This window comes from Pipistrellus kuhlii, unplaced genomic scaffold (genome assembly GCF_014108245.1).
Source record: "Pipistrellus kuhlii isolate mPipKuh1 unplaced genomic scaffold, mPipKuh1.p scaffold_m20_p_16, whole genome shotgun sequence".
Classification (NCBI taxonomy): Eukaryota; Metazoa; Chordata; class Mammalia; order Chiroptera; family Vespertilionidae; genus Pipistrellus; species Pipistrellus kuhlii.
Window position 1 is genome coordinate 2830345 of NW_023425471.1, and position 20972 is coordinate 2851316.

At 41.0% G+C, this 20972-nt stretch overlaps 1 protein-coding gene across 1 annotated transcript; it reads right to left on the reverse strand.

The window, feature by feature from the left end:
• Window positions 1-284: 284 nt before the first annotated feature.
• On the reverse strand, window positions 285-16688 carry PIGA (phosphatidylinositol glycan anchor biosynthesis class A). Its single transcript, XM_036439689.2, has 6 exons — window positions 16243-16688; window positions 13193-13967; window positions 7602-7734; window positions 6562-6694; window positions 6178-6384; window positions 285-2571 (listed from the first exon to the last, which is right to left on the reverse strand). The coding sequence occupies exons 2-6, from the start codon at window positions 13905-13907 to the stop codon at window positions 2305-2307; spliced, it is 1455 nt and encodes a 484-aa protein (XP_036295582.1). The 5' UTR covers window positions 13908-13967; window positions 16243-16688; the 3' UTR covers window positions 285-2304.
• Between the last annotated feature and the right edge of the window lie 4284 nt (window positions 16689-20972).

The window sequence follows — 20972 nt, forward strand, 5'->3', positions numbered from 1 at the left end:
GAAGAGAGAATGTATTCTAGGAAAAAGAGATGACAGTGTAATTTGTCATCGAAAGGATATTTCCTGTTTTACTAAGACACAGCAACACATCAAATTGCACTGAAAAAATGACATATTATAGAATTGTACACTAAAGCCTATATGATTTTCTTAACCAATGTGACACCAATACATTCAAAAGAGCATTTTCTTAACAGAAAGCATAGAAGGGAAGGGGGAGGGGAAAGCTGATAAACTACTAAATAAAATTCTGGTCATAAAAAAGACAAACTCAGAAAATTGTGAAAATGTCATTTTGGTCTTTATTTTTCTAGGACATGTAGCCTGTTTTCATAAATCAGTTTTACATGTGCTACTTTTTGTAACATCATAAGAAATACATTTTTTCATAAAATCCTCATTACTGAAAATTCACTTTCAAATAAATGTAAGTAGAGGGTAGAACAATATGTTTCCACATATTGACCAGTGCAACACTGACAGCTTCAATGAAAGTATCTGGGAAGTCTGAAAATGATTTAATAGAATAATCAAATTTACTTCCATCTGTTAAAAAAAGAAAAGTAATTTTAATTTGCAAATTATATATTTTACATTCAAGAACTTTAATGCCTATGTCCATATGAAATAAATTACTTTGAAAACAATATGCCAAGAAACAAAAAGAAAAAAATTATGCCTTTGAAAATTGCTGAATAAAATCAAATTACAGTTATAGTTATAATTTGCTATAGTTTCTCACTTTATGGTGAATATTGGCACTGTTTATTCCATATTTATATGTCAGTTTCTGTGCATAAAAATCCCAATAAGACTTAATGGTTTGGGACAGTCTGTTTTTCTTTAATTAAAGAGCTCCTAACTTCTGGATTTAAAAATTACACTCTTGCATTTGTGTTTTAGTATGAAACATGAATACACTTCTTTATATCAGTGGCAACTAGTTCACAGGCATGGTAAGATACTTTTTAAAAGTATAAATATTGTCATTTTAAAAAATCCTGTACACAATCACAATACTGCCAGAATCTATGTAGTGTACCCACATGGGCCTTTCTTTCCATTTCAGTCCTTTATCACAAAAACATATTCGAAGGAGTTCAATAAGACACACCATGTGGATAATTTGGGGTTTTAAAACCCATGGCTGTGGGCAACAATTACAGTTAACAACGCATCCATCCCCAAAGAGACTTGTATCCCTTACATTTTCAGACTCAATGCACCAGGAAAAACACATTCTGGGGTAAAGACTTCTTTGCACACTGACAATACTTATCAGGTATCAGATAGGCCACACGTGAAGGGAAGTGACTTCTCCCTAAGGTACAGGGTAGCAGCTGAGTGTGAGGTGGCACATCTCATACATTCTGCTCGGAAAACGTGAAGGCATTTTACAGAGAACTCAATTATGCACTGAACGATGGGGAGGGTTTGTCTCTGCACTCTCAACAGTGGTATCGGTCCCTAGTGATTACAAAGCAAAACAGCATTTTCGTAAACGCAACTGGAAAGGAAGGCTCTACCTAGAAGATGCACGCAGCAGGACCAAAGTACTCAGACCGTTATCTGTAACTGTTTCGTGGCGATAGAAGCACAATGAGTGTTTTTGGCATGTTGAATGGTTTACCATTTCATGTTAAGCGACTACAATGAAGTGAGCCATGTGAGTGGTAAACAGTGACAGCATCCTGGTCGTTCAGGGCAAAAAGTGTCCAGTTCAATGTTCTAGACACAGTAGGCGCTTCCAGCAGGCTAGTAGCTGACAGACCTTCTTATTCGAGATCTGCTGATAACATGTAACACTTACTGAGTGTTCCCAATAAAAGGTTAAGAACATGACTTATGTATCTAATAAAGTTGCATGGACACGATTTAAAATAGTTCCTAGTGTTGTTGAACATCCCTAAAGGAAACGTGTGAACATCGGGTGAATATCTAATTAATGGCAGGACATTTAAATTGGCCAAAAGAAAAAAAAAATGCCCAGAAAGCATTTGGCCCTTCAGCACCCAAAGCTCCCCAAATAGGTGAAAACATTTCTGCTAGAAGGATTTCAGAAATCTGAAAAATATCATACCTGAGTGACTTAAATAAGGTCTCTCTGGAATTTTAAATAAGTGCAAGGAGTTTCTACACTCAGGGATTGCATAAGTTATCTCTCCTCAAAGTAAAACATCAGATGATATAGAGGTAGCACAACTTACTAAATTAACTTTACAAAAAGGGAAAAAGCAAGGTTATCTTCAATAGGCTTAATAGCACGGTTACACATATTTAAAACCTTCCAACGCAGGCTCTCTTCTACCTGGTTTTGGACATTTCATTATTCCTGCCCCGTTTTCTGCTATAAGGATATTGTTTAGTCCAGGCACCCTTTGGCCCCGTGGCATCGATGGCCACATCAATGAGAGAATCTGGAGTCATCCATCTCAGGAAAGCGAGGAAGAGGAAGTTGAATACGGCCAACAAGGCAAAAATGCAGCCCGTTACTGGGCCGCAGCGAGACATGAGTCTGTCCAGTCGCTTGTCCATGGGTAGCACCGTTTCTCCTGCCACGCGATTGTACACCTGGTGGGAGAGAGGCCGAGAATGAGCACTGCGATCTGCCATAAACAGTGACCAGCAATGTTGTCATAGAAAGAAACAGAAGTCGCTTCCATTGCGCTGCTGTTGTCATGGAAATGATGTGGTTCATGATATTCATGACAGTAAGGGATTGCCTTTGAATCGGCACTCAGGGAGTGCTTATTCCGGACAAAACCCAGGCTAGATGCCCTGTGATACAGACAGACACGCCACAGCTCCTGTCTCCCGGCGATCACCGTCCATGCTAACCCAACTATGAGAATTCTGAAGTCCCGAAAGGTCGGACCTGCCTTCGGGTCCCCTCCGTGGAGGCCATATTTAATTCAGCAGTGACTCCCTGCAGAGGGCTGGCCTTCTAATCCTTGGCTTGGCTGAGAAGCTCTCTCCCCTCTCTGGTAAGCACCAGCCACAACCAGAGAGTGACAATCTAGTGTGTGTGCTTCCTTCTGGGTACAGAGCGCCTCTTCTTTCAGCAGCTACGTGAGGCCTGCTGCTGAGCACAGATGGTGAGGATATACAGAAACGTTTCATGGACTCCAAATAAAAGGAGGGAAAAGAGATGGGGGGAAAGCTTAGCAGATGGTACAGGTCAGGGGTGGGAACTGTTTTTTCTGTCAAGAGCCATTTGGATATTTATAACATCATTCGCTTAATATAACTCACGGAATATAAATTTATGCTGGTATGAAAAAAGCTCCTAGATTTGCTGAGTTTTGAGTCCCACCTCCAGTTGCTTTGGCAGAGCCAAACCAAATGATTTATCAAGGTTTATATGGCCATGGGCCAGATTTCCACCCCCTCCCCTTGATATAAGTCGAACACCGGCAAAGAAAACAAAGTTTATTGCTGAGAACTGATCATAGGTGGCTTGCTTTTTAAATCATTAAGTGCTAAACTTGGAAATATTCTTTAAAAAACACACAAAGATCTTTAAAGATACTTATGTGAACACAGAAAATGGGGCAGCATTAATTTTAATCATATTTGAGCATTAGTTGTGCTCCTTCTCATGAATCAATGAGATCTGTAAAGAATCTCCTTTTGAACTCAAGAAAATTACGAGGTGCAGTACAAGTTCCGTAGGCCAATGGCCTTTGAAAGATACGGGATGCTTCAGCTAGCTCTTCTACCCCAAGGATATTCAGAATACTTTTGAATCAGAATTATGTTGCGAATTATACTGAGAATGGTGAATCACAATTGTTCAATTTTCTAAAAAGCAGTTAAACTAAGAAGGAGGAGGTTGAAAGGGGTCAAAATGTCCTCTGTGGGACAGGTAGAATTAAAAGAGCAACTCAAAACTGACCTGTGTTCACCGTTATTTCCAGGTCAATTAATTTATTATCTTAAGCTACAAAGTAATTTACTACTATGAAGAGAATAATAGGTTAATGCATTCCAGAAAAGAACTAACTTTGTTTTCTGAATGTACATGATAAATAATCCTAGAGTATAAAACAGAGAAAATACAGACGTTTCACTATTACTTTTAGCAAAACTAAAAAAAAAAAAAAAAAAAAAATATGTGGTTAAAAAATAACACTAATTAGCTCCTTTAATATATGCTGACATATTGTCACCAGAGATCTTTGCCCCGAACTTAACATCTATAGTAGCTCAGCCTTCCGAGGTCTACATGATGTGATCAAGAAAGTGGAAGTCACAACTTACAGAGCCATGGTGACCAAGCAAAGTAGAGTCTCATTGAAAAAAACACAAAAAACTGTCTAACCAAATATCCCTGCCAACCATCCCCAAATTCCACCTCTGCTCCTAAAGGGTCATCTTAGCATCAAGGGAGTGGCAGGGGTGGAGGGAGGTGTCAGAAGGTTGGAATGAACAGCTCCTGAAAAGGCCTCCGAGCTGACCCTGACATATATTCCTGGCAAGTAATCAGTGCTACACTCCGACCTCAAAAGGAAAAGGCCATTATTTCAGATGGATAGAGATATTGCAAAACTTCTAAAAGGTGAGAGTGTCTCCAAGACATTTCAGTCAAAACTATTAACTCAGTCTGGCTGGCGTGGCTCAGTGGGTGAGTGTTGACCCATGAGGTTAAGATTTGATTCCAGGTTGGGGCACATGCCCATCTTTCCAGCTCGATCCCCTGTAGAGGGAGTGCAGGAGGCAGCCGATTGATGATTCTCTCTCATCGTTGATGTTTCTATCTCCCTCTCCTCTCCAAAATCAATATGTGTTTTTTAAAAAACTGTTAACTCAAATATCTCACATTTCAATGGAAAATGTATATGACAACTTTTAGAGATAAAAGTGTTTTCCTGCACTTATACTCAAACTAGAGGCCCGGTGCACAAAATTTGTGCACTCGGTGGGGGTGGTCCCTTAACTCAGCCTGTGTGCGCCCTTTCCCAGTCTAGAGCCCTTGGAGGATGTCCAACTGATGGCTTAGGCCCGCTCCCCATGGGCATCCTTAGTGCTACCATGAAGGTGGGAGAGGCTCCCCTCACCGCCACTGCACTCGCCAACCATGAGCCCAGCTTCTGGCGCACTGACCACCAGGAGGCAGCTCCTGTGTTGAGCGACTGCCCCCTGGTAGTCAGTGCCCATTATAGTGACCAGTCATTCTAAGGTTCAGTCGATTTGCATATTAGCCTTTTATTATATAGGATATGAGTTCATCTTATGTACGGGAATTTATCAATCAAACCAGATAAGAGAGGCTTACAGTAAAGAGTTATTCTGCCCACTCGGCTGCTCCATCTTGCTCACTGTTCTGACTAGAAACTAGCTGCTCCCCTGAGTACAGTGAGAGCACCCGTCTAAACTACTATCTCCTCCATGCTCCTAACTGACCGAGCTTCTGGTTCACAATTCTATATACTAAGAAGCAGAGTGTTTCCTTTAGTGTGTGACGTGGTAATAAGAGGCATGAAGCAGACAGAAATGAGAGTAAACAAAGGACAAAACCGAGTGGAATAAGTGAAGTCCCTAACTGGAAACCAGGAAGCATTTCCCACAATCACACTCTCCCACCTGAGGGTATTAACCTATGTCGTGTACCTATCCTTCTGGAAATCCTCTATTACTGATTTTTCTGGGCGATCATACCCCTGACATTTGTCATGTGCATTTTGAATTCTAACTTATTACGTCCTCAGTTAGCCCAAAGCTGAAAAAAATCCTTTGCCTGTAGAAAATCACAGTAGTTAGTAAAAGCAACACAAGTGTTTTAGGAAATAGCCTGAATTCAATATTTGCAAGTTACAGAGTTGATGCAACCAGACTAAGTAAAATCATATACTTAGAATACTTGAGTATTCTAAACAGCCTCAAGAAAACATCTTGTAGATTTTAATATTACTTCTGCCTCTATTACTTCTGTGACTTCCAGAAAATTAGGTGTAGATGGCATTACTACTACTTTCAGATGCCAAATGCAATGATTTGACGAGAAACGTAAATATACCAAAAGTACACAGTTCACTTCTTTTCATTAGGGAGAGACTTCATGGACGTAAGGAAGAGAACAAAAATGGTAAACCTGTACAAGAAAAAGCCATCGTGTACATGAAACCTCAGGAATTCAGACACAATCATCCAATACCCTTTTCTGGGCGAGTGACATACTTTTTCCGTTCTCTCCGCGACATTCCTCCAGGTGTAGAAAGTCTTGACTATGTTATGGATTTTTTCTGGATCTGGCAGTACTCCGGACTTCAGTTGGGAAATAGCTTTTTCCAATCCCTCACACAGGGATTTTACAGAAGGCTCGCATAAAATAATAAGATTTTCTGGAAGTACTTCGGGAATTCCACCAACCCTGGTACTTACAACCTTAAAGAGAAAAAGAGAAAAGAGAAAGAAAAAAAAAAAAAAAACATTGTCCAGCACAATTCATATCTCGGGATGATAAGCAAAACCAACTTACAATATTACTACAAAATGTGTCGGATTAGTTTTCAACATACATGCAAAGAAATCCCAATAATGTAAGCCCTCAGAGCTTTTTACCTGTAAACCACAACTGGCTGCTTCCACAATGGCCATGCAGAACGCTTCAGTAAGGGAAGTGTTAAGAAAAATATGTCCTTGAACTAAGACATTTCTAACATCCTTGTGTTCTAAGGCTCCCAAGAGACGCACTCTGATTTTTGAAATGAGAGAAGAAAGAGGACAGTGAAAATCATGCTATGGACGAAAGGAATGTAATTTATAAGCCAAGAGTGCTATTCATATTATACTCAGACTTTTACTGGTCCTAATACTTCCCACCACAAAAAAATTAATATTGCCAGACTCTGATCTAAAAGAAGCGGTCTTATGAAGTAGGTTGGTTAAAACACAAACAGCTCACTTTCATCACACATCGAATGTCATTGTTTTCAAAGTGAGTGTGCATTTAATGGAAATATTAATACGCTTTAATGAGTAAATGTGTCATTTCTAAATAGAGAAATGACACTAATAAATGTTAATAAATAATAAATAAATGTTTCTCTATTCAGAAATGACACTAACATTTATTATACTTTGTTGCTTATCACTTTCCTGTGTCAGGAAGTGGAATCATAGGCAGTAGAACTTCATAGAGGAAAGAGACCTTGGACTTGACGTACACAGGCCTCTTAATATTCTGTATCATAAAGGAGAAATCCCCTTTAAACTGATGTTTCTCAGGCACACCCCTCGCTGGTATCCAAGTTAGTGAGGAAGAGAAATGTTCACATCTGTGTGTACAGAGGAACTGACATGATTGGGGCTATCCTATGTATTTTTTTAAAAAATATTTATCTCTTAAATGTGGCTTGAACATCTCTTTGTGCCTTCCAGAATGCTTCCAATCAAGTAATACTAGGCTAACAATAACAAAATGTGAATTCTTTAATTAGGGTTTCCCATTTTATATATGTATTTTTTTAAATAGGCCTTGTACTACATTTTACATCAAATACATGAAGGAAAAGCAGCCCCCTTAAGGCAGACATGTAGCCAAAACCCAATTTAGGTCACTGATATTTTCACAACCCAGACAATATGGAAGCTATCAATACCTGTCATGTAACTGGTATCTTTCCCGTACTTCTTCCAAAATTATTCTCTTTGGTCCCTCTCCTCCAATGATGAAATTTAAATCTTGGTATTTCTGACAGAGTTCAGGAATTATACCACTAAGCAAATCGGTGCCTGGAAATAAAAAATAAAGTTAAATGTTAGATATTAATATTTAAACTTTTTTTAAAAAAAAATCATCAGAACTACTGTGAATCCACCCACTTTGAAAAGTATTAGCTATACCCTCCTTGTGTAGAGAAAAGCATCTCTTAAACCTTTCCTGGGAGGGCAGAATCATTCACAAACTGCCAGAAGTTCCCCCAAGAGTTGCAATTCTTAAAGATACACACACTGGCATCCATTGTTACCTTCCATACATCAATACGTGTACTATTCTGTTTTCATTTCAATATCATCTTCACTTATGTTTATGCATTGCTCATTCATAGAAAAGGTATTTAAGGTAGCTAATGCCTGAGTTCAAGTTAAGTCCAGCAAAGCAGGACAGCTGACTGGAGATCTAGACCTTGTGCCAACCTTTTAACAAGCAAGGTCTTTAATGATGGGAAAGTCTCCTGATACAGAATATTAAGAGGCCTGTGTACGTCAAGTCCAAGGTCTCTTTCCTCTATGAAGTTCTACTGCCTATGATTCCACTTCCTGACACAGGAAAGTGATAAGCAACAAAGTATAACTGCTGTCTTCACTTTGTGCAGAACGCAATTTATATAGAGGATTCTGCAGTGAATACTATGATATTAGCAAAATTTAAAAGAATAGTCCATCCAAGCACACTATAGCCCACTTCCCCAAAGGAGGGTGTGTGAAGGTGGCAGGACCCATCAGCCACGCCATTACATTCCAGAGAGCAGAAGTGTGCATCTTTGTTCTTTTTTTCCTAATGAAACATCTACACTAATAAAAGAGAAATATGCAAATTGACCGTATCTTCATGACACCCACCAGCCAATCAGGAGTGGGTATGCAAATTAACCCAACAAAGATGGCAAGTTAATTTGCATCCGCAGGCTTCCCACACCACCCTAGCTGCTGGGGCCTCTGGGCAGCATGGGAAGGCAGAAAGGCAGCTTGGGGCCTGAGCAAAGGCAGAAAGGCAGCTCCAGGCTGGAGCAAAGGTGGTGATGGCAACCAGGGGAAGGAAAGCCCATTCTTGCATGAATCTTCATGCATCGGGCCTCTAGTTTTCCTTATACAGCCTCAGGTATGTGAAACAATAAGATAAATCATGCCCTAATGTAAATACAACCTCAGATATGTGAAGCAATAAAAATAAATCATGCCCTAATGTAAATACAACCTCAGGTATGTGAAGCAATAAAATAAATCATGCCGTACTAGTCTGAAAGTGGCTATCCAAAGTGATAGCAATGTTGACACTATTTGAGAAGTTAACTCATTAACAATTACGAATTGTATACAAAGAAAAAATGCAAAACTACCCAGGTAGCTTATTAAAGAAATGCATACATACACACACATACACACAAGAATTGCACTATCAATCTCCCCAAATATAAGCAGATCAATTATAAAAAAAGATGGTGACAGATATACAGGGTATTTCCGCCCCCACACACAAAAAAAATGTATACACAGTTTAACAGATGATACATTGCTCAATTTTGAAAATGAAATGTATTTTAATAAACACTGCCCTTATAATTATTCAAAGTCTGTGTATACTTTTTGAGACACCCTATAAATAGGTCATTTTTATGAAGTAATTCAAAATAGGACTTAGGTACACTCTACTAGTACTTTCAAAATGATTGCACTAGCAAACATAAATTCACATGTGGTTTTTCTGAATTATGAAGGCTGCTCATTAAAATCTAAGCTATCTTTGTTTCAAGTCTATTACCAAATCTAATAATTGGATTTCTAGATGAAAAGAAAGTGGCTTAATGACTTTTAACACGTAGCCTCCTGTAATTCTTTCATATTATTTCTTTCTCCACTCTCCCTTCTAATACAAATGTTAAAAACCCATTCTTTAAGGAAAAACAAACATATATAGAGTAATAATCATAATTACTGATAATAGCTAACATTTACTGAGTGCTATGTCAGGCAATATACTTTAAATATCCTCTGTCATTTATTCCTGACAACTGCCTTATAAGAAACAGAACTGGCCGAAACCGGTTTGGCTCAATGGATAGAGCGTCGGCTTGGGGACTGAGAGGTCCTGGGTTCGATTCCGGTCAAGGGCATGTACCTTGGTTGCGGGCATATCCCCGGTAGGGGGTGTGCAAGAGGCAGCTGATCGATGACTCTCATCGATGTTTCTAGCTCTCTATTTCTCTCCCTTCCTCTCTGTACAAAATCAATAAAAATATATTTAAAAAAAGAAAAAGAAACAGAACTGATTAATACTGTCAATTATCTATAATATTATTCTAAGAAGAAAAGGTTTTCTCCCACAATAAAAATGTCCTGGTGCCTCTAAGAAGAGTTTAACACAGTTAAACATACAAAAGGACTTTCAATCTTCAGTTATCCAACATGGACAAGGAAAATTCCTGATTCAAACTGTCCTAAAGGTCAATCTAACAATATTTTAAAGAATCTTCTGGATAATTGTGGCTGGGCCAGAATGGAAGAGGGACCTTCACCCAGGAAGAGCTGAACTCATGTTTGTCATCTGTTGCTTACTGTGTGACCTATGTGAATTACTTACCCTCTCTGACACTATCTGCTACCTACACATAACAGATACCCTACAGCTGCTGGGAGGGCCAAGCGAAGCAGTGTACCATGCACAGGCTCTATCAACTGCAGACCATACACATAAGCTGTCATTACCGCTGTCAGCGGAAGTGAGCTGGGCCTGCATATGCGCAGCAGCACTGTGAACCCTCACTGAGCAAAAAGAAGGAAGAGGCCAGCCAGGAAACCTGGGTGATAAGAACTTTGATTTCTCCTGTTCCTTACTCAGTACCTTCCAGTGGACCTTTCATATCTGGTCCAAATGAACATGTAAGGAAACTAATTTGTTAATCATTAATGGGCCATTAATAGAACTGCTCACTTCTGTCTAGAATATGGAAAGGGTTCGGTAAGTGTTAAGTTATTGAACTGAGAACAGGAAAGGCTATAACCTCATCCTGTTGGTAGTTATCTCAGCTAGTTAAAATACCATAACTAGTGAATCCATGCAACAAGTTTAATCATTGTATAGTTAATTTTGCTCTGATCCTCAACCATGCATGCATCATACTTCCTTAGCTAGCTACCCCACAAAGGTATACTATTTGATTAGGAAACATTGTAAACACATTTTCTAAGTTACAACAAACACATCAGCAATATCAGAATCCAGAATGCTGGTCAACTACAACTTCTTGGTTAGAGGATGACAGCATCTCACTGCTTTTAACCTAGAAAACGCAGTAAGTTTTCTCACCAACCTCTGCTTAAGAGCCGCTATGACCAGGGTTCTCTATGACAACGGCCCTAGCACATCTGTACACTTCTGATGCCACCACTAACCTTAACACTTACCAAGAATCGGCAGTGTTGTCCCCAGATCGGTTTGATACCAGTAGCACGTTACTATGTTTGGTGATTTAAATAAAAACACTGAAACTGACAAAATGAGTTTCTATGAAACTAAACTCAAGAGTTTGAAGAATAAAGTCTCGGGAAAAAGCTCTTGTCATATTAGGGCAGTGGTCGGCAAACTCATTATTCCACGGAGCCAAATATCAACAGCACAACGATTGAAATTTCTTTTGAGAGCCCAATTTTTCAAACTTAAACTTCTTCTAACGCCACTTCTTCAACACAGACTCGCCTAGGCAGTGGTATTTTGTGGAAGAGCCACACTCAAGGGGCCAAAGAGCCGCAGGTGGCTTGCAAGCCGCAGTTTGCCCACCATGGTATTAGAGGGTATCCTAAACCACTATATAAAGTCAAAAACAAATGAACATCTGGAAGCACGTTGCTTCATATGGCTTTAGGTTCTCACCCCATTTAAAAGAAACCAAACTGGCCATTGTAAATGATGCTTTTTTAACATAACTGTGCAGGAAAAATGATGCAGCTAAAATCAGTGGACTTGTCCTCTTAAGCCTGAAGGCCTACATCAAACTATTAGTATTTCAGGGCACAATAATCATATTTGGAGTTGAACTCAAATATTTAAGAGGAGGTTATATATTAGCTTTTTAATGATCCCTACTTTAATTCTGATTACTAGTTAGGTTTTCAAAGAGCATCCAGAAAATCATGTATGTTTGGATTAACCAGACTGTTTCAGACAGTAAATGAGGCTCTACAAATTCTATTGCAGGGACATGAAGTGCTGCAGAGGCACTGAGAGAGTCCTTCTTGATAACAGCGAACACACATCAAGTACAAACTGCGCTAAGTGCTTCATAGGAACCATCGATGAATTCTCACGATTCCCACTGTTCCCCACATCACACAAATGAAAACACTGAGAGTCAGAGAAGTTTTGTAGCTAGTCCTCAATCACACAGTAGGACAGCACTAGTCCTTTCCTTCATCACTTACCTGACAATATATCACTAATGTCTTATCTATGATTAAATTAAATACAAAACAGTAATGGCAGAACAAGCTCAAAGATTTTGAATATGTACATAATAAAGACAGGAAAGCCATAAATTAAAATATTCACTATAGTCATTCCTGAATAGTACACGAACGGGTGATTTTAGTTTTCAATTTTGTGCTTTTCTTAGTTTTCAAAATATCTGCGAAGAAAAGACATTACTTTTGCAATTAGAAATTGGAGATGGTCCCAGCCCTGTATTTCTTACTGCATGCCCAGGGCTGTTTTAACTTTTTTAAAAAAAACCTGATCTGGGTACAGCCAGTGTGGCTCAGTGGTTGAGCATCAACCTATGAACGAAGAAGTCATGATTCGATTCCTGGTCAGGGCACATGGAGCTTCGGATTCAATCCCTAGTAGGGTGCGGGCAGGAGGCAGCTGTTCAATGATTCTCTCTCGTCATTGATGTTTCCACCTATCTATCCCTCTCCCTTCCTCTCGCTGAAATCAATAAAAACATATTTTTAAAAAATAAAGACCTGATCCTGATCTGTTAAAGAGCATCAGGTTGGTTTTATTTTTAAGTAACTATTAAAATACCAAAGGTGGAGCTGAAACCAGTTTGACTCAGTGGATAAAGCGTCAGCCTATGGACTGTAAGGTCCCTGGTTCGAGTCCGGTCAAGGGCATGTACCTTGGTTGCCGGCACATCCCCAGTGGGGGGTGTGCAAGAGGCAGCTTGATTGATGATTCTCTCTCATCGATGTTTCTGTCTATCCCTCTCTCTTCCTCTCTGTAAAAAAATCAATAAAATATATTTTAAATAAATAAATAAATAAAATACCAAAGGTGGAGGGGGGCGGGGGAAGGCAGCATTCACCACTGTTTCCAAATTTTCTTTTTGAATATGGAAAACAATATTCAGCCTTTCTTTGCTATATTGAATGCAGGAGTCACGAAAAAGCCAAACAATCATACACAAGTATTCAACAGCTTTCTATAAGAAAAAGTCTGTGCAGTGGGACTGCAGCTATTGTTCCATTTCATTACCTTTTCTGTAAACAAGTCTGCTGACAATAACAATAGTTATGGTATCATGCCTCCTAAACGGGTCTGGAGTGAAGTCAGTAGGATCTACCGCATTAGGAATGACGGACACTATTTCAGGATTCAGTGCTGCTCTGAGCACAGTGTTTTCCTTACTAGTGTAAGACACACAGATTATGTGGTTCGTGTCACAGAGAGATACAGTTAGAAGCTTGTTTGTGAGCACCGAGCTGACATCAGCAAATCCAAAAAGGGAGTGGTCCGTGAAGACTGTGCGGAGCCCCATGGTCTTGGCGTGGAAGAGGGCGTCGTGGGCCATGGCGGAAAAGGAACTGTGGGAGTGGATTATGGTGACTCTCTCTCGCACGAATATATACCTGAGCAGAGGCAGACTGTGAAAGAGGGTGGTGGCTGTGGACTGGTTGTACATGACTTTCAGAGGCAAGTAATAGACTTTGAGGCCTTTGGTGAGGTAACGGATGCCTTTCCGGTTTCCGTAAGCGTGCGTGACAATGATGACCTTGTGTCCTCTTTCAATCAGGCACTGAGAGAGCTGGTAGATGTGGCTTTCCACGCCTCCCATGTTCGGGTAGAAAAAGTCCGACACCATGCATATGTTGTGGGTAGGAGTCCTACATGGGCAAAGACTTCCGGGGGTGACGGGGTAGAGCGCAGCTGAGGGGCCATGGCCGTGTCCACCTCCGCCTCGGTAGGCCATGCTGAGACAGTTTAGGCATCAGTCCTCTGCAGCAACCCAGTGAAGGTATGGAATTGGTACCTGAAAAAGAGAGGAAAACGGGGTCTCAGCTCAGAGAACCACATTCTACATCCTAAAGCCAGATATAAATAGGCCTTTAAAAAAAAATCTATTTTATTGATTTTTTTACAGAGAGGAAGAGAGAGGGAGAGTTAGAAACATGGATGAGAGAGAAACATCGATCAGTTGCCTCTTGCACCCCCTACTGGGGATGTGCTCGCAACCAACATACATGCCCTTGACCTGAATTGAACCTGGGACCCTTCAGTCCGCAGGCCAACACTCTATCCACAGAGCCAAACCAGCTTTGGCAAAATATGGCTTTAATATTCCTGTAAATTTGCTAGCTTTCCCCTTAGAAAGAAAACAAAGCATGTCATGAATTTACTCATTTGGGATTGACCAGCTTGGCATTTGCTGTGTGCCATCCAACCAGACTACATACTGCAATGTCTTTCTATCTTAATTTTGTTTTAAAAAGACTGCTACCCATAATGTCAAAAGAAAAAAATCGTTTCTTACACCATCCTATATAATTTGCCATGCTAACAAACCAGTTCATTCCAATAATTATATATTAGGGCCCTTTACAGAACTTGGCCACTGACTCAATGAGTCTTACAAAGTTGTGCTAATTTGACCTCTGCGTGGTGCACACTACAATATACCTGGAGCTGCAGCTGTCATTTTGAGAGTGCTTTTTTCAAGTGCCACGAGTAGTACATGCTGCAGACAACCATTTTTCTTCTGTACTCAGGGATGGTGATGATCAAACTACTCCCTTCATATTAAACTTTCTTTCAGTTACATGGCCTTTCTGCCATGAGTGTCCCTCCCTCCAGTTTGGACTCTGAAGATAAAGACTGAACTAGAATCCGACCAGTGTGGCTCAGGGGTTGAGCAACAACCTATGAACCAGGAGGTCAGGGCATGCCCGGGTTGCAGGCTTGATCCCCAGTGTAGGATATGCAAGAGGCAGCCAATTAATGATTCTCATCATAGATGTTTCTCTCTCTCTCTCTCCCTTGCTCACCCTCCTCTCTGAAATCAATAATATATTTTAAAAAGGACTAGAGATTGGCTGAATCTGGGACCATTTTCTACATCTAAAGTAGGAAATGTTTCTCTCAGGGGAATCCTAGATTCGTATCAGTGTAAAATACCCACTCACATACTCAGTACTATTACAGATTTTTAGACTTTTAAAGCCAGAGTATTGGAAACCCACTGAAACTCTCCCTCAGCTTCACAAATGAGATTTCCATGCCCCCAGAAACTCAACTTTACAACGGGAAGCCATCCTACCCATCTAACTTTCCAATTTCACCTGAACGCTCATAAAATGCACATTAACTGCAGGTGTCAAGTCTTACCTATTCTCGCCAACAAATGAATCTCTATTTTAAACATAAGGTGTCCCAGAAACGTATAGGCACACTTTGAATCCTTATAAAGGCGCTGTCTATTAAAATGCATTTCGTTTTCAAAACTGAGCTATCAGCTCTTAAAGTATGAATACATTTTTTGGAACACTTTGTATGGTCTCAGAAATACTCTGTGTTTGTGGATGGGACTTACTAATTATGATTCCATATGATCAACTACTGAGATTCTCCAAGTTTGTACTTTAAGTGGCTCCACCAACATTTTGGCTGTGGTTCGTCGCCTACATACGGATTTCAAGCTGCAGTCCATTTAAAAGGATGATCACGAACACAGCGAGGAAGGAACCAAGAGAGCAGTTCACCAACCTCCGATGTGCCCTGGGGAGTCTGCCCACTTCCATCCGGTCCCACCTAACAGCTTTATGTGTAAAAGCTCAATGACAGGCACGTTCACGAAATCTTAGCTTTTACAGCGAAGGAGAGGCTGGGAGAGCTAGCGGACCCCTCTCAATGGAAAGCCAGAGAAGTTGAGCGATCCGTCCAGGGTCCCCCTGTAGCCGCTTCAGTGGAAGAGAGAGCCATCCAGTCTCCACCCCGGCGGAGGAGTCCGGGGCCAGTCCCAGTAGCGGGGGTGCCCCAGGAGCCTCGGGGACCCACAGGGGGGCTTGGAGTCCAGAGGACGGGGCTACCGCCCACCCCGGGGACTGCCCGGCTCCATCCCTGGAGCGGACACTGGGGAGCGCCGGGCAGGGAAGACCTGGCTCCGCTAAGTCTGCCCATCGGGACACCGGGACCCTCCGCCGGGACTCCGAGCCCCGCCCCCCACGACCGGCCCGGCGCCCGCGGGGCAGCCCCGTCCCACCCGGAAGCGGCGGAGAGCGCCGGCGGGGAGACGTTGGACGCGCACTTACCGGCGAGTCCTATGGCCGCCAGTGTCCAGACCTCCCGCGGCAGCCGCCGGAGTCCCACCCCTCCGCTCCCAAACACCAATCGCGGGCGTCCGCGCGCGAGCACCGCGCCCCCGAAGCAGCCAATGGCGAAGTGGCGCCGGGATCACGTGCGGGACCGGCGCTCACACCCCGCTCCTCCTCTCGGGCTGCAACTTGAGCGCGCATGCGCATGTCTCCACAAAGTTACGGAAGAATCGTCGTCTCCGTAGGGAAAGCAGTAAGCGGGGGTTTAACCTCTCCTATGAATACCTAGTGTCGCGAGTCCATAAAAACCGGCCGCGGCGTCTTGTTACACAAGCAGTCCTCCGGGGCCCCTCCGCGTGGTACGGAGCCCGATGTCCCAGCGTGCCCCGCAGCGACCCGTGAGCGCTGCTGGGAGTTGTAGTCTGGTGGCCTCTGAAGGCAAGCCCGAACTTCGAAAACTAACTCCCAGAATGCACCGCCATTCTAAAGCTGGATCTGGCCCAAGGTGGAATGGTTGGGTGGGTTCGAACCTTGGTTGCCTAGCTACAGCGTTTCTTTTCTGGAAGCCTGTTCTCTCTGGCTTTGGATTGGAAAGATACCGGTGGGGAGGCTAGAGAAAGGCGGGGTCATGGTGTCATTCTGTTTCTGACTTTTCTGCCACAGCAGAACCATTCTGGGTCTTACCACTCTGGTAGGGTTTCCTGATGTAGCAAATGAAAATATACAAATAAGTCAAATCAGATTTTTAAAAAATTCGAATTTCAGATAAATATTTTTGTATAGTATGTCCCAGCTATTGGGGACTTTTTATTTAAAAAAATGATACGTCGTTTATCTGAAATTCAAATTTAACTGGGCGTTTTGTGTTTTATGTTGCAACTGTATACTCTAGAGAGAGAAAATCTGAGCTGAAATATCAACTCCCAATCAAACTGGTTCAACTGGCTATAGTGGTGGTTGGCCAAGAAGCTAATGAATCAGTGGGCGTGGTCTGATCCACCTTTCACTGTCCCTGTCCATACTTGAATTCCCCAGCCCCGCCCTACATACTTTTGAGAATGAATGCCTCCCTGGAGACCATCACTAACACCTCTTCTAAGCCAGTACAAAACCTATTCATCCCTGAAAATGTCAGCTCCTTTCTGATGCTCTCCCCAAACCTTCAGAGAGAAATAAGTCCTCCCTCTTGTGTATTTTGATGTACTTTGGCCACTTGCTGATACAGCATTTATCAGGTGATATTCAAATTGTTTGTCTGGCTGAAGTCCTTCTTCCTTCTAAACCTGATTCTTGGAAACGTGTGTCTTCTTGGAAACTCAGATGGACTTTCCAAAAACTGATGATTTGTATTTGCTTGTTAACTGTCTGCCTTCCCAGCCAGATAGTAAGCTGAGGCAGGGTCTGTTCCTGGTAATAGACAGGGACTGAGTTTTAGTTGTATTAGTGAATTTCTTTATCCAATGCCAGCACAGTCCCTGACATATTATATATCCAATAAAATGTATAAAAATGAGAGTGCAGTGATATAATTCAAAGAGCATTTTGGCTGTAGGGTTTGAAGTGTATTAATGAGTTAAACTTAATGAGTAAGGCACAGGTAGGAGTGGATTCTCAACTCCGTGTTATTGAAGCATCAGAGCATAAAGAAGATGAAGACTCAAGGATATTTATTATTCGAGCTTAATAACTTGAAGTTCGCTTCACAGATAACACTAATACTTCCAGATGGTATACAACATTGCTTTGGTCTCCTTTTCATTTTTTTAAAATAGATTTTATTGATTTTTCACAGAGAGGAAGAGAGAGGGATAGATAATTAGAAACATCCATGAGAGAGAATCATCGATCAGCTGCCTCTTGCACACCTCCTACTAGGGATATGCCCGCAACCAAGGTACATGCCCTTGACCGGAATCGAACCCAGGGCCTTTCTGTCCACAGGCCGATGCTCTGAGCCACACCGGTCCCGGCTCCTTTTCATTTTTTGCAATAGGTGAAGACAAAGGGTGTGGACAGACATGCTGAAAAGTATACACAAGGGTTAAGCCTCATTTATTGAGTCCCTGGTTTGCTACGGCCATAATTCTGATCACAATACAGTTTAGACATTGTGCCACGAATCTACTAAGATCTTAATGCCAATACTTCTTCAAAAGAGTTGTGATATTTTTTCAAATCAGAACAAATATTTATCTTTATCATCAAACATTTACTGAGTGCTTATTCTGTAAAAGATTTTGTGGGGAATACAAGGATTATTAAACATAGTCCGTATGTTTTAAAACCTTTTTATCTTTCTATATAACTTTTACCAGGAGTATAAAGAAATTCATTTTTCTTGAAAGGTTCTTTGTGTTTAAATATAGTAGAATAAGCTGACCTTTATAAATAGATATTCATAAAGATACACTTGCTGAGTCTCTGTGGGGAGGGGGTTGAGAAAACTTCAGGTTGTTTCAACAAAGGCTATAGATTTCAACAAAGTCTGAAAACATTGAACATTCATCATGCTTCAATCTCTAACCTAGATGCTGAGCATTAAAAGGCAAATAAATCATGATTCTGCACATGGTTCACAATCTCACATGGGTACAAGACTCCATTTATAATCAGTTATACCTTAAGCAAAGGTCTCTGTTTTCTAAAGTGAAAAGACAGTTGTAGCAGCAAAATTAAGTTATAAATCTGGGGATAATTCTAATTACAGTATAGTGTTCTTCCTGAATGTATGGTATCAAGAGAAAATTCTCTAAGATGACTTTAGAGAATTTTCTTAGAAACCACTAAAAGTAGACTAAAATACTTACATGCCGTGTATTCTGATTATACTTCATAAAATATAAAGGTAATCAGTAGCAGTTATAATATAAAATGACCTATAAATGGAGAAAGTGTAAAATAAATATGGAGAACACCTTCCCCTGAAATTCAGCTCTTTATAAATACGTATGTAAATTATTTTCATTGGATATGTTGAAATGGGAAAGTGACACAGTTGCAGTGAAGTCACAAGGCAAGAAAAACCTGGCATGATCTTTACCACCAAGGAACCAAGACAAAGTTAAGGCATATGTACGTATGATGAAAGTGATACGTGCCAGTGGAGAAACACAAAAAGAATCACTGGGTGTTCAGAGAGAAAGAGTATTTCTAGCTACCAGCATTTAGCTAGTAGAAGTAAAGGTGCTTATGCATCTTTTGGGAGCAAGACCATTCCAAGAACAACATGATCAAGGTCCAGAGACAGGTGCTGATTGTTCAGTGGCTAGTGTTGTGTAATTATATAAGGGACAGGTGAGGGAAGGGTTCAGACAGGAAAAGTGTGGCATTTCCAGTAAAGATTGGAACAAACTGATAGAGGATCTTAGTAAGGAAAATGGACTTGATGTTGAGCCAGTCTTCTGGCCAAGATGACGTTTTCAATTAATATTTTGAGATTCCTCACTCATCGTTCTGCTTTAAATGGAAAAATAAGAGATATAAGTGAGAATTTTAAAATGTTTACAGCGGTTATTTTTCAAAGAACATAAATACGTCCACGTATGAGAAACAGAACCAAAATGCAAAATGGTAATCAGACGAAAGCCATGTAGGTCCTGGACTCTGTATGAAAGCAAGAACCCATGGACCAAGTTCAGCTCTTGTAGAATAATAGGCCACCAGAGTTCCACGTGTGGCCTTTGTGGGAGATTTACGGTGGTGGCCGTCAATGAAGCACTTTCCAATATCCGCACTCTTGTCTAAGCCCCTCCCACACTGACTCTGGGCTTGGCCACTCAACTTGCTTAGCCAATGGGTTATCTGTAAATGAAACAGCAGAAACTTTCCAAGTGTTTATCTACTGGGGCATGTCCTATTGGAAACTTTCCAACTGCAAGCCAATGGCCATGCTGTGAAGAAGCTCTCGCGAGACACTGAATGATGGAAAGCCAAATGTAGAGAGGCCTTGGAGAGTGAGAGTTCACCTTGGGCATTCCAGTGGCAGATGAGTTGCCATTCCCTGATCACAAAATCAATGCAATACTTCATTATTTATTAAATAATTATTTATTAGGCATCTACTATATGCACTACATTGTTCTCACACTGAGGATTTTGAGTAAACTAGACAAAGTCTGGCTCTTACTGACCAAATTCATTAAGCTTACAATTTTCACCAATCTACTGCTTCCCTTAAAAGCCTTAAAATGGATTATTTGTATCATCTCCTTTCTCAAGTATCTCAGACAGCATTTTAATATCATCCAACTTGATCATTATGCTCTCCAATCTGTTTCCATCTCTAAACAACCACCCACCACACTGCCTTAGTCACAGATGTATCATCGGAGCTGTCATATTACTAACTCTCTGGCATTGTAGCTTAAATAATTAGGGATATCATACATCACTGGCATTTATTGTATTTGCTTTAAGCTCTTGGTAATTGAGATTTATCAGCCCACATACCAAAACGATTAGTATGTAAATATTTCTGTACAATGACCAGTGAATTCTAATAAGGCAATAGGCCAGTTACCCCACCTCCACCCTGAGGACCAGTCCCACCCAAGATCAGATCCAGCCTCAGAATCCAAGTACAAATCTCTTGGTGTTTATTGGGGGTTGAGGAGGCAACAGGGAGGGGTTTTAGTGCAAAGCCAAATTGCAAATAGTTTTGTCCTAGACCAGAATTTCTGATAATAGCTCCACCTAAATGGCAATTAGGAAGATAGAGCCACTAACCA

What these genes read in the sequence shown, in the direction of transcription:
- PIGA (XM_036439689.2), bottom strand. Translation starts at nt 13,907, where the DNA reads ATGGCCTACCGAGGCGGAGGTGGACACGGCCATGGCCCCTCAGCTGCG. An exon ending in AGATACCAGTTACATGACAG is followed by an intron (nt 6,695 to 7,601) that starts GTATTGATAGCT and finishes TTCAAAAATCAG; the next exon opens with AGTGCGTCTCTTGGGAGCCT. An exon ending in CAGCCAGTTGTGGTTTACAG is followed by an intron (nt 6,385 to 6,561) that starts GTAAAAAGCTCT and finishes TTTCTCTTTAAG; the next exon opens with GTTGTAAGTACCAGGGTTGG.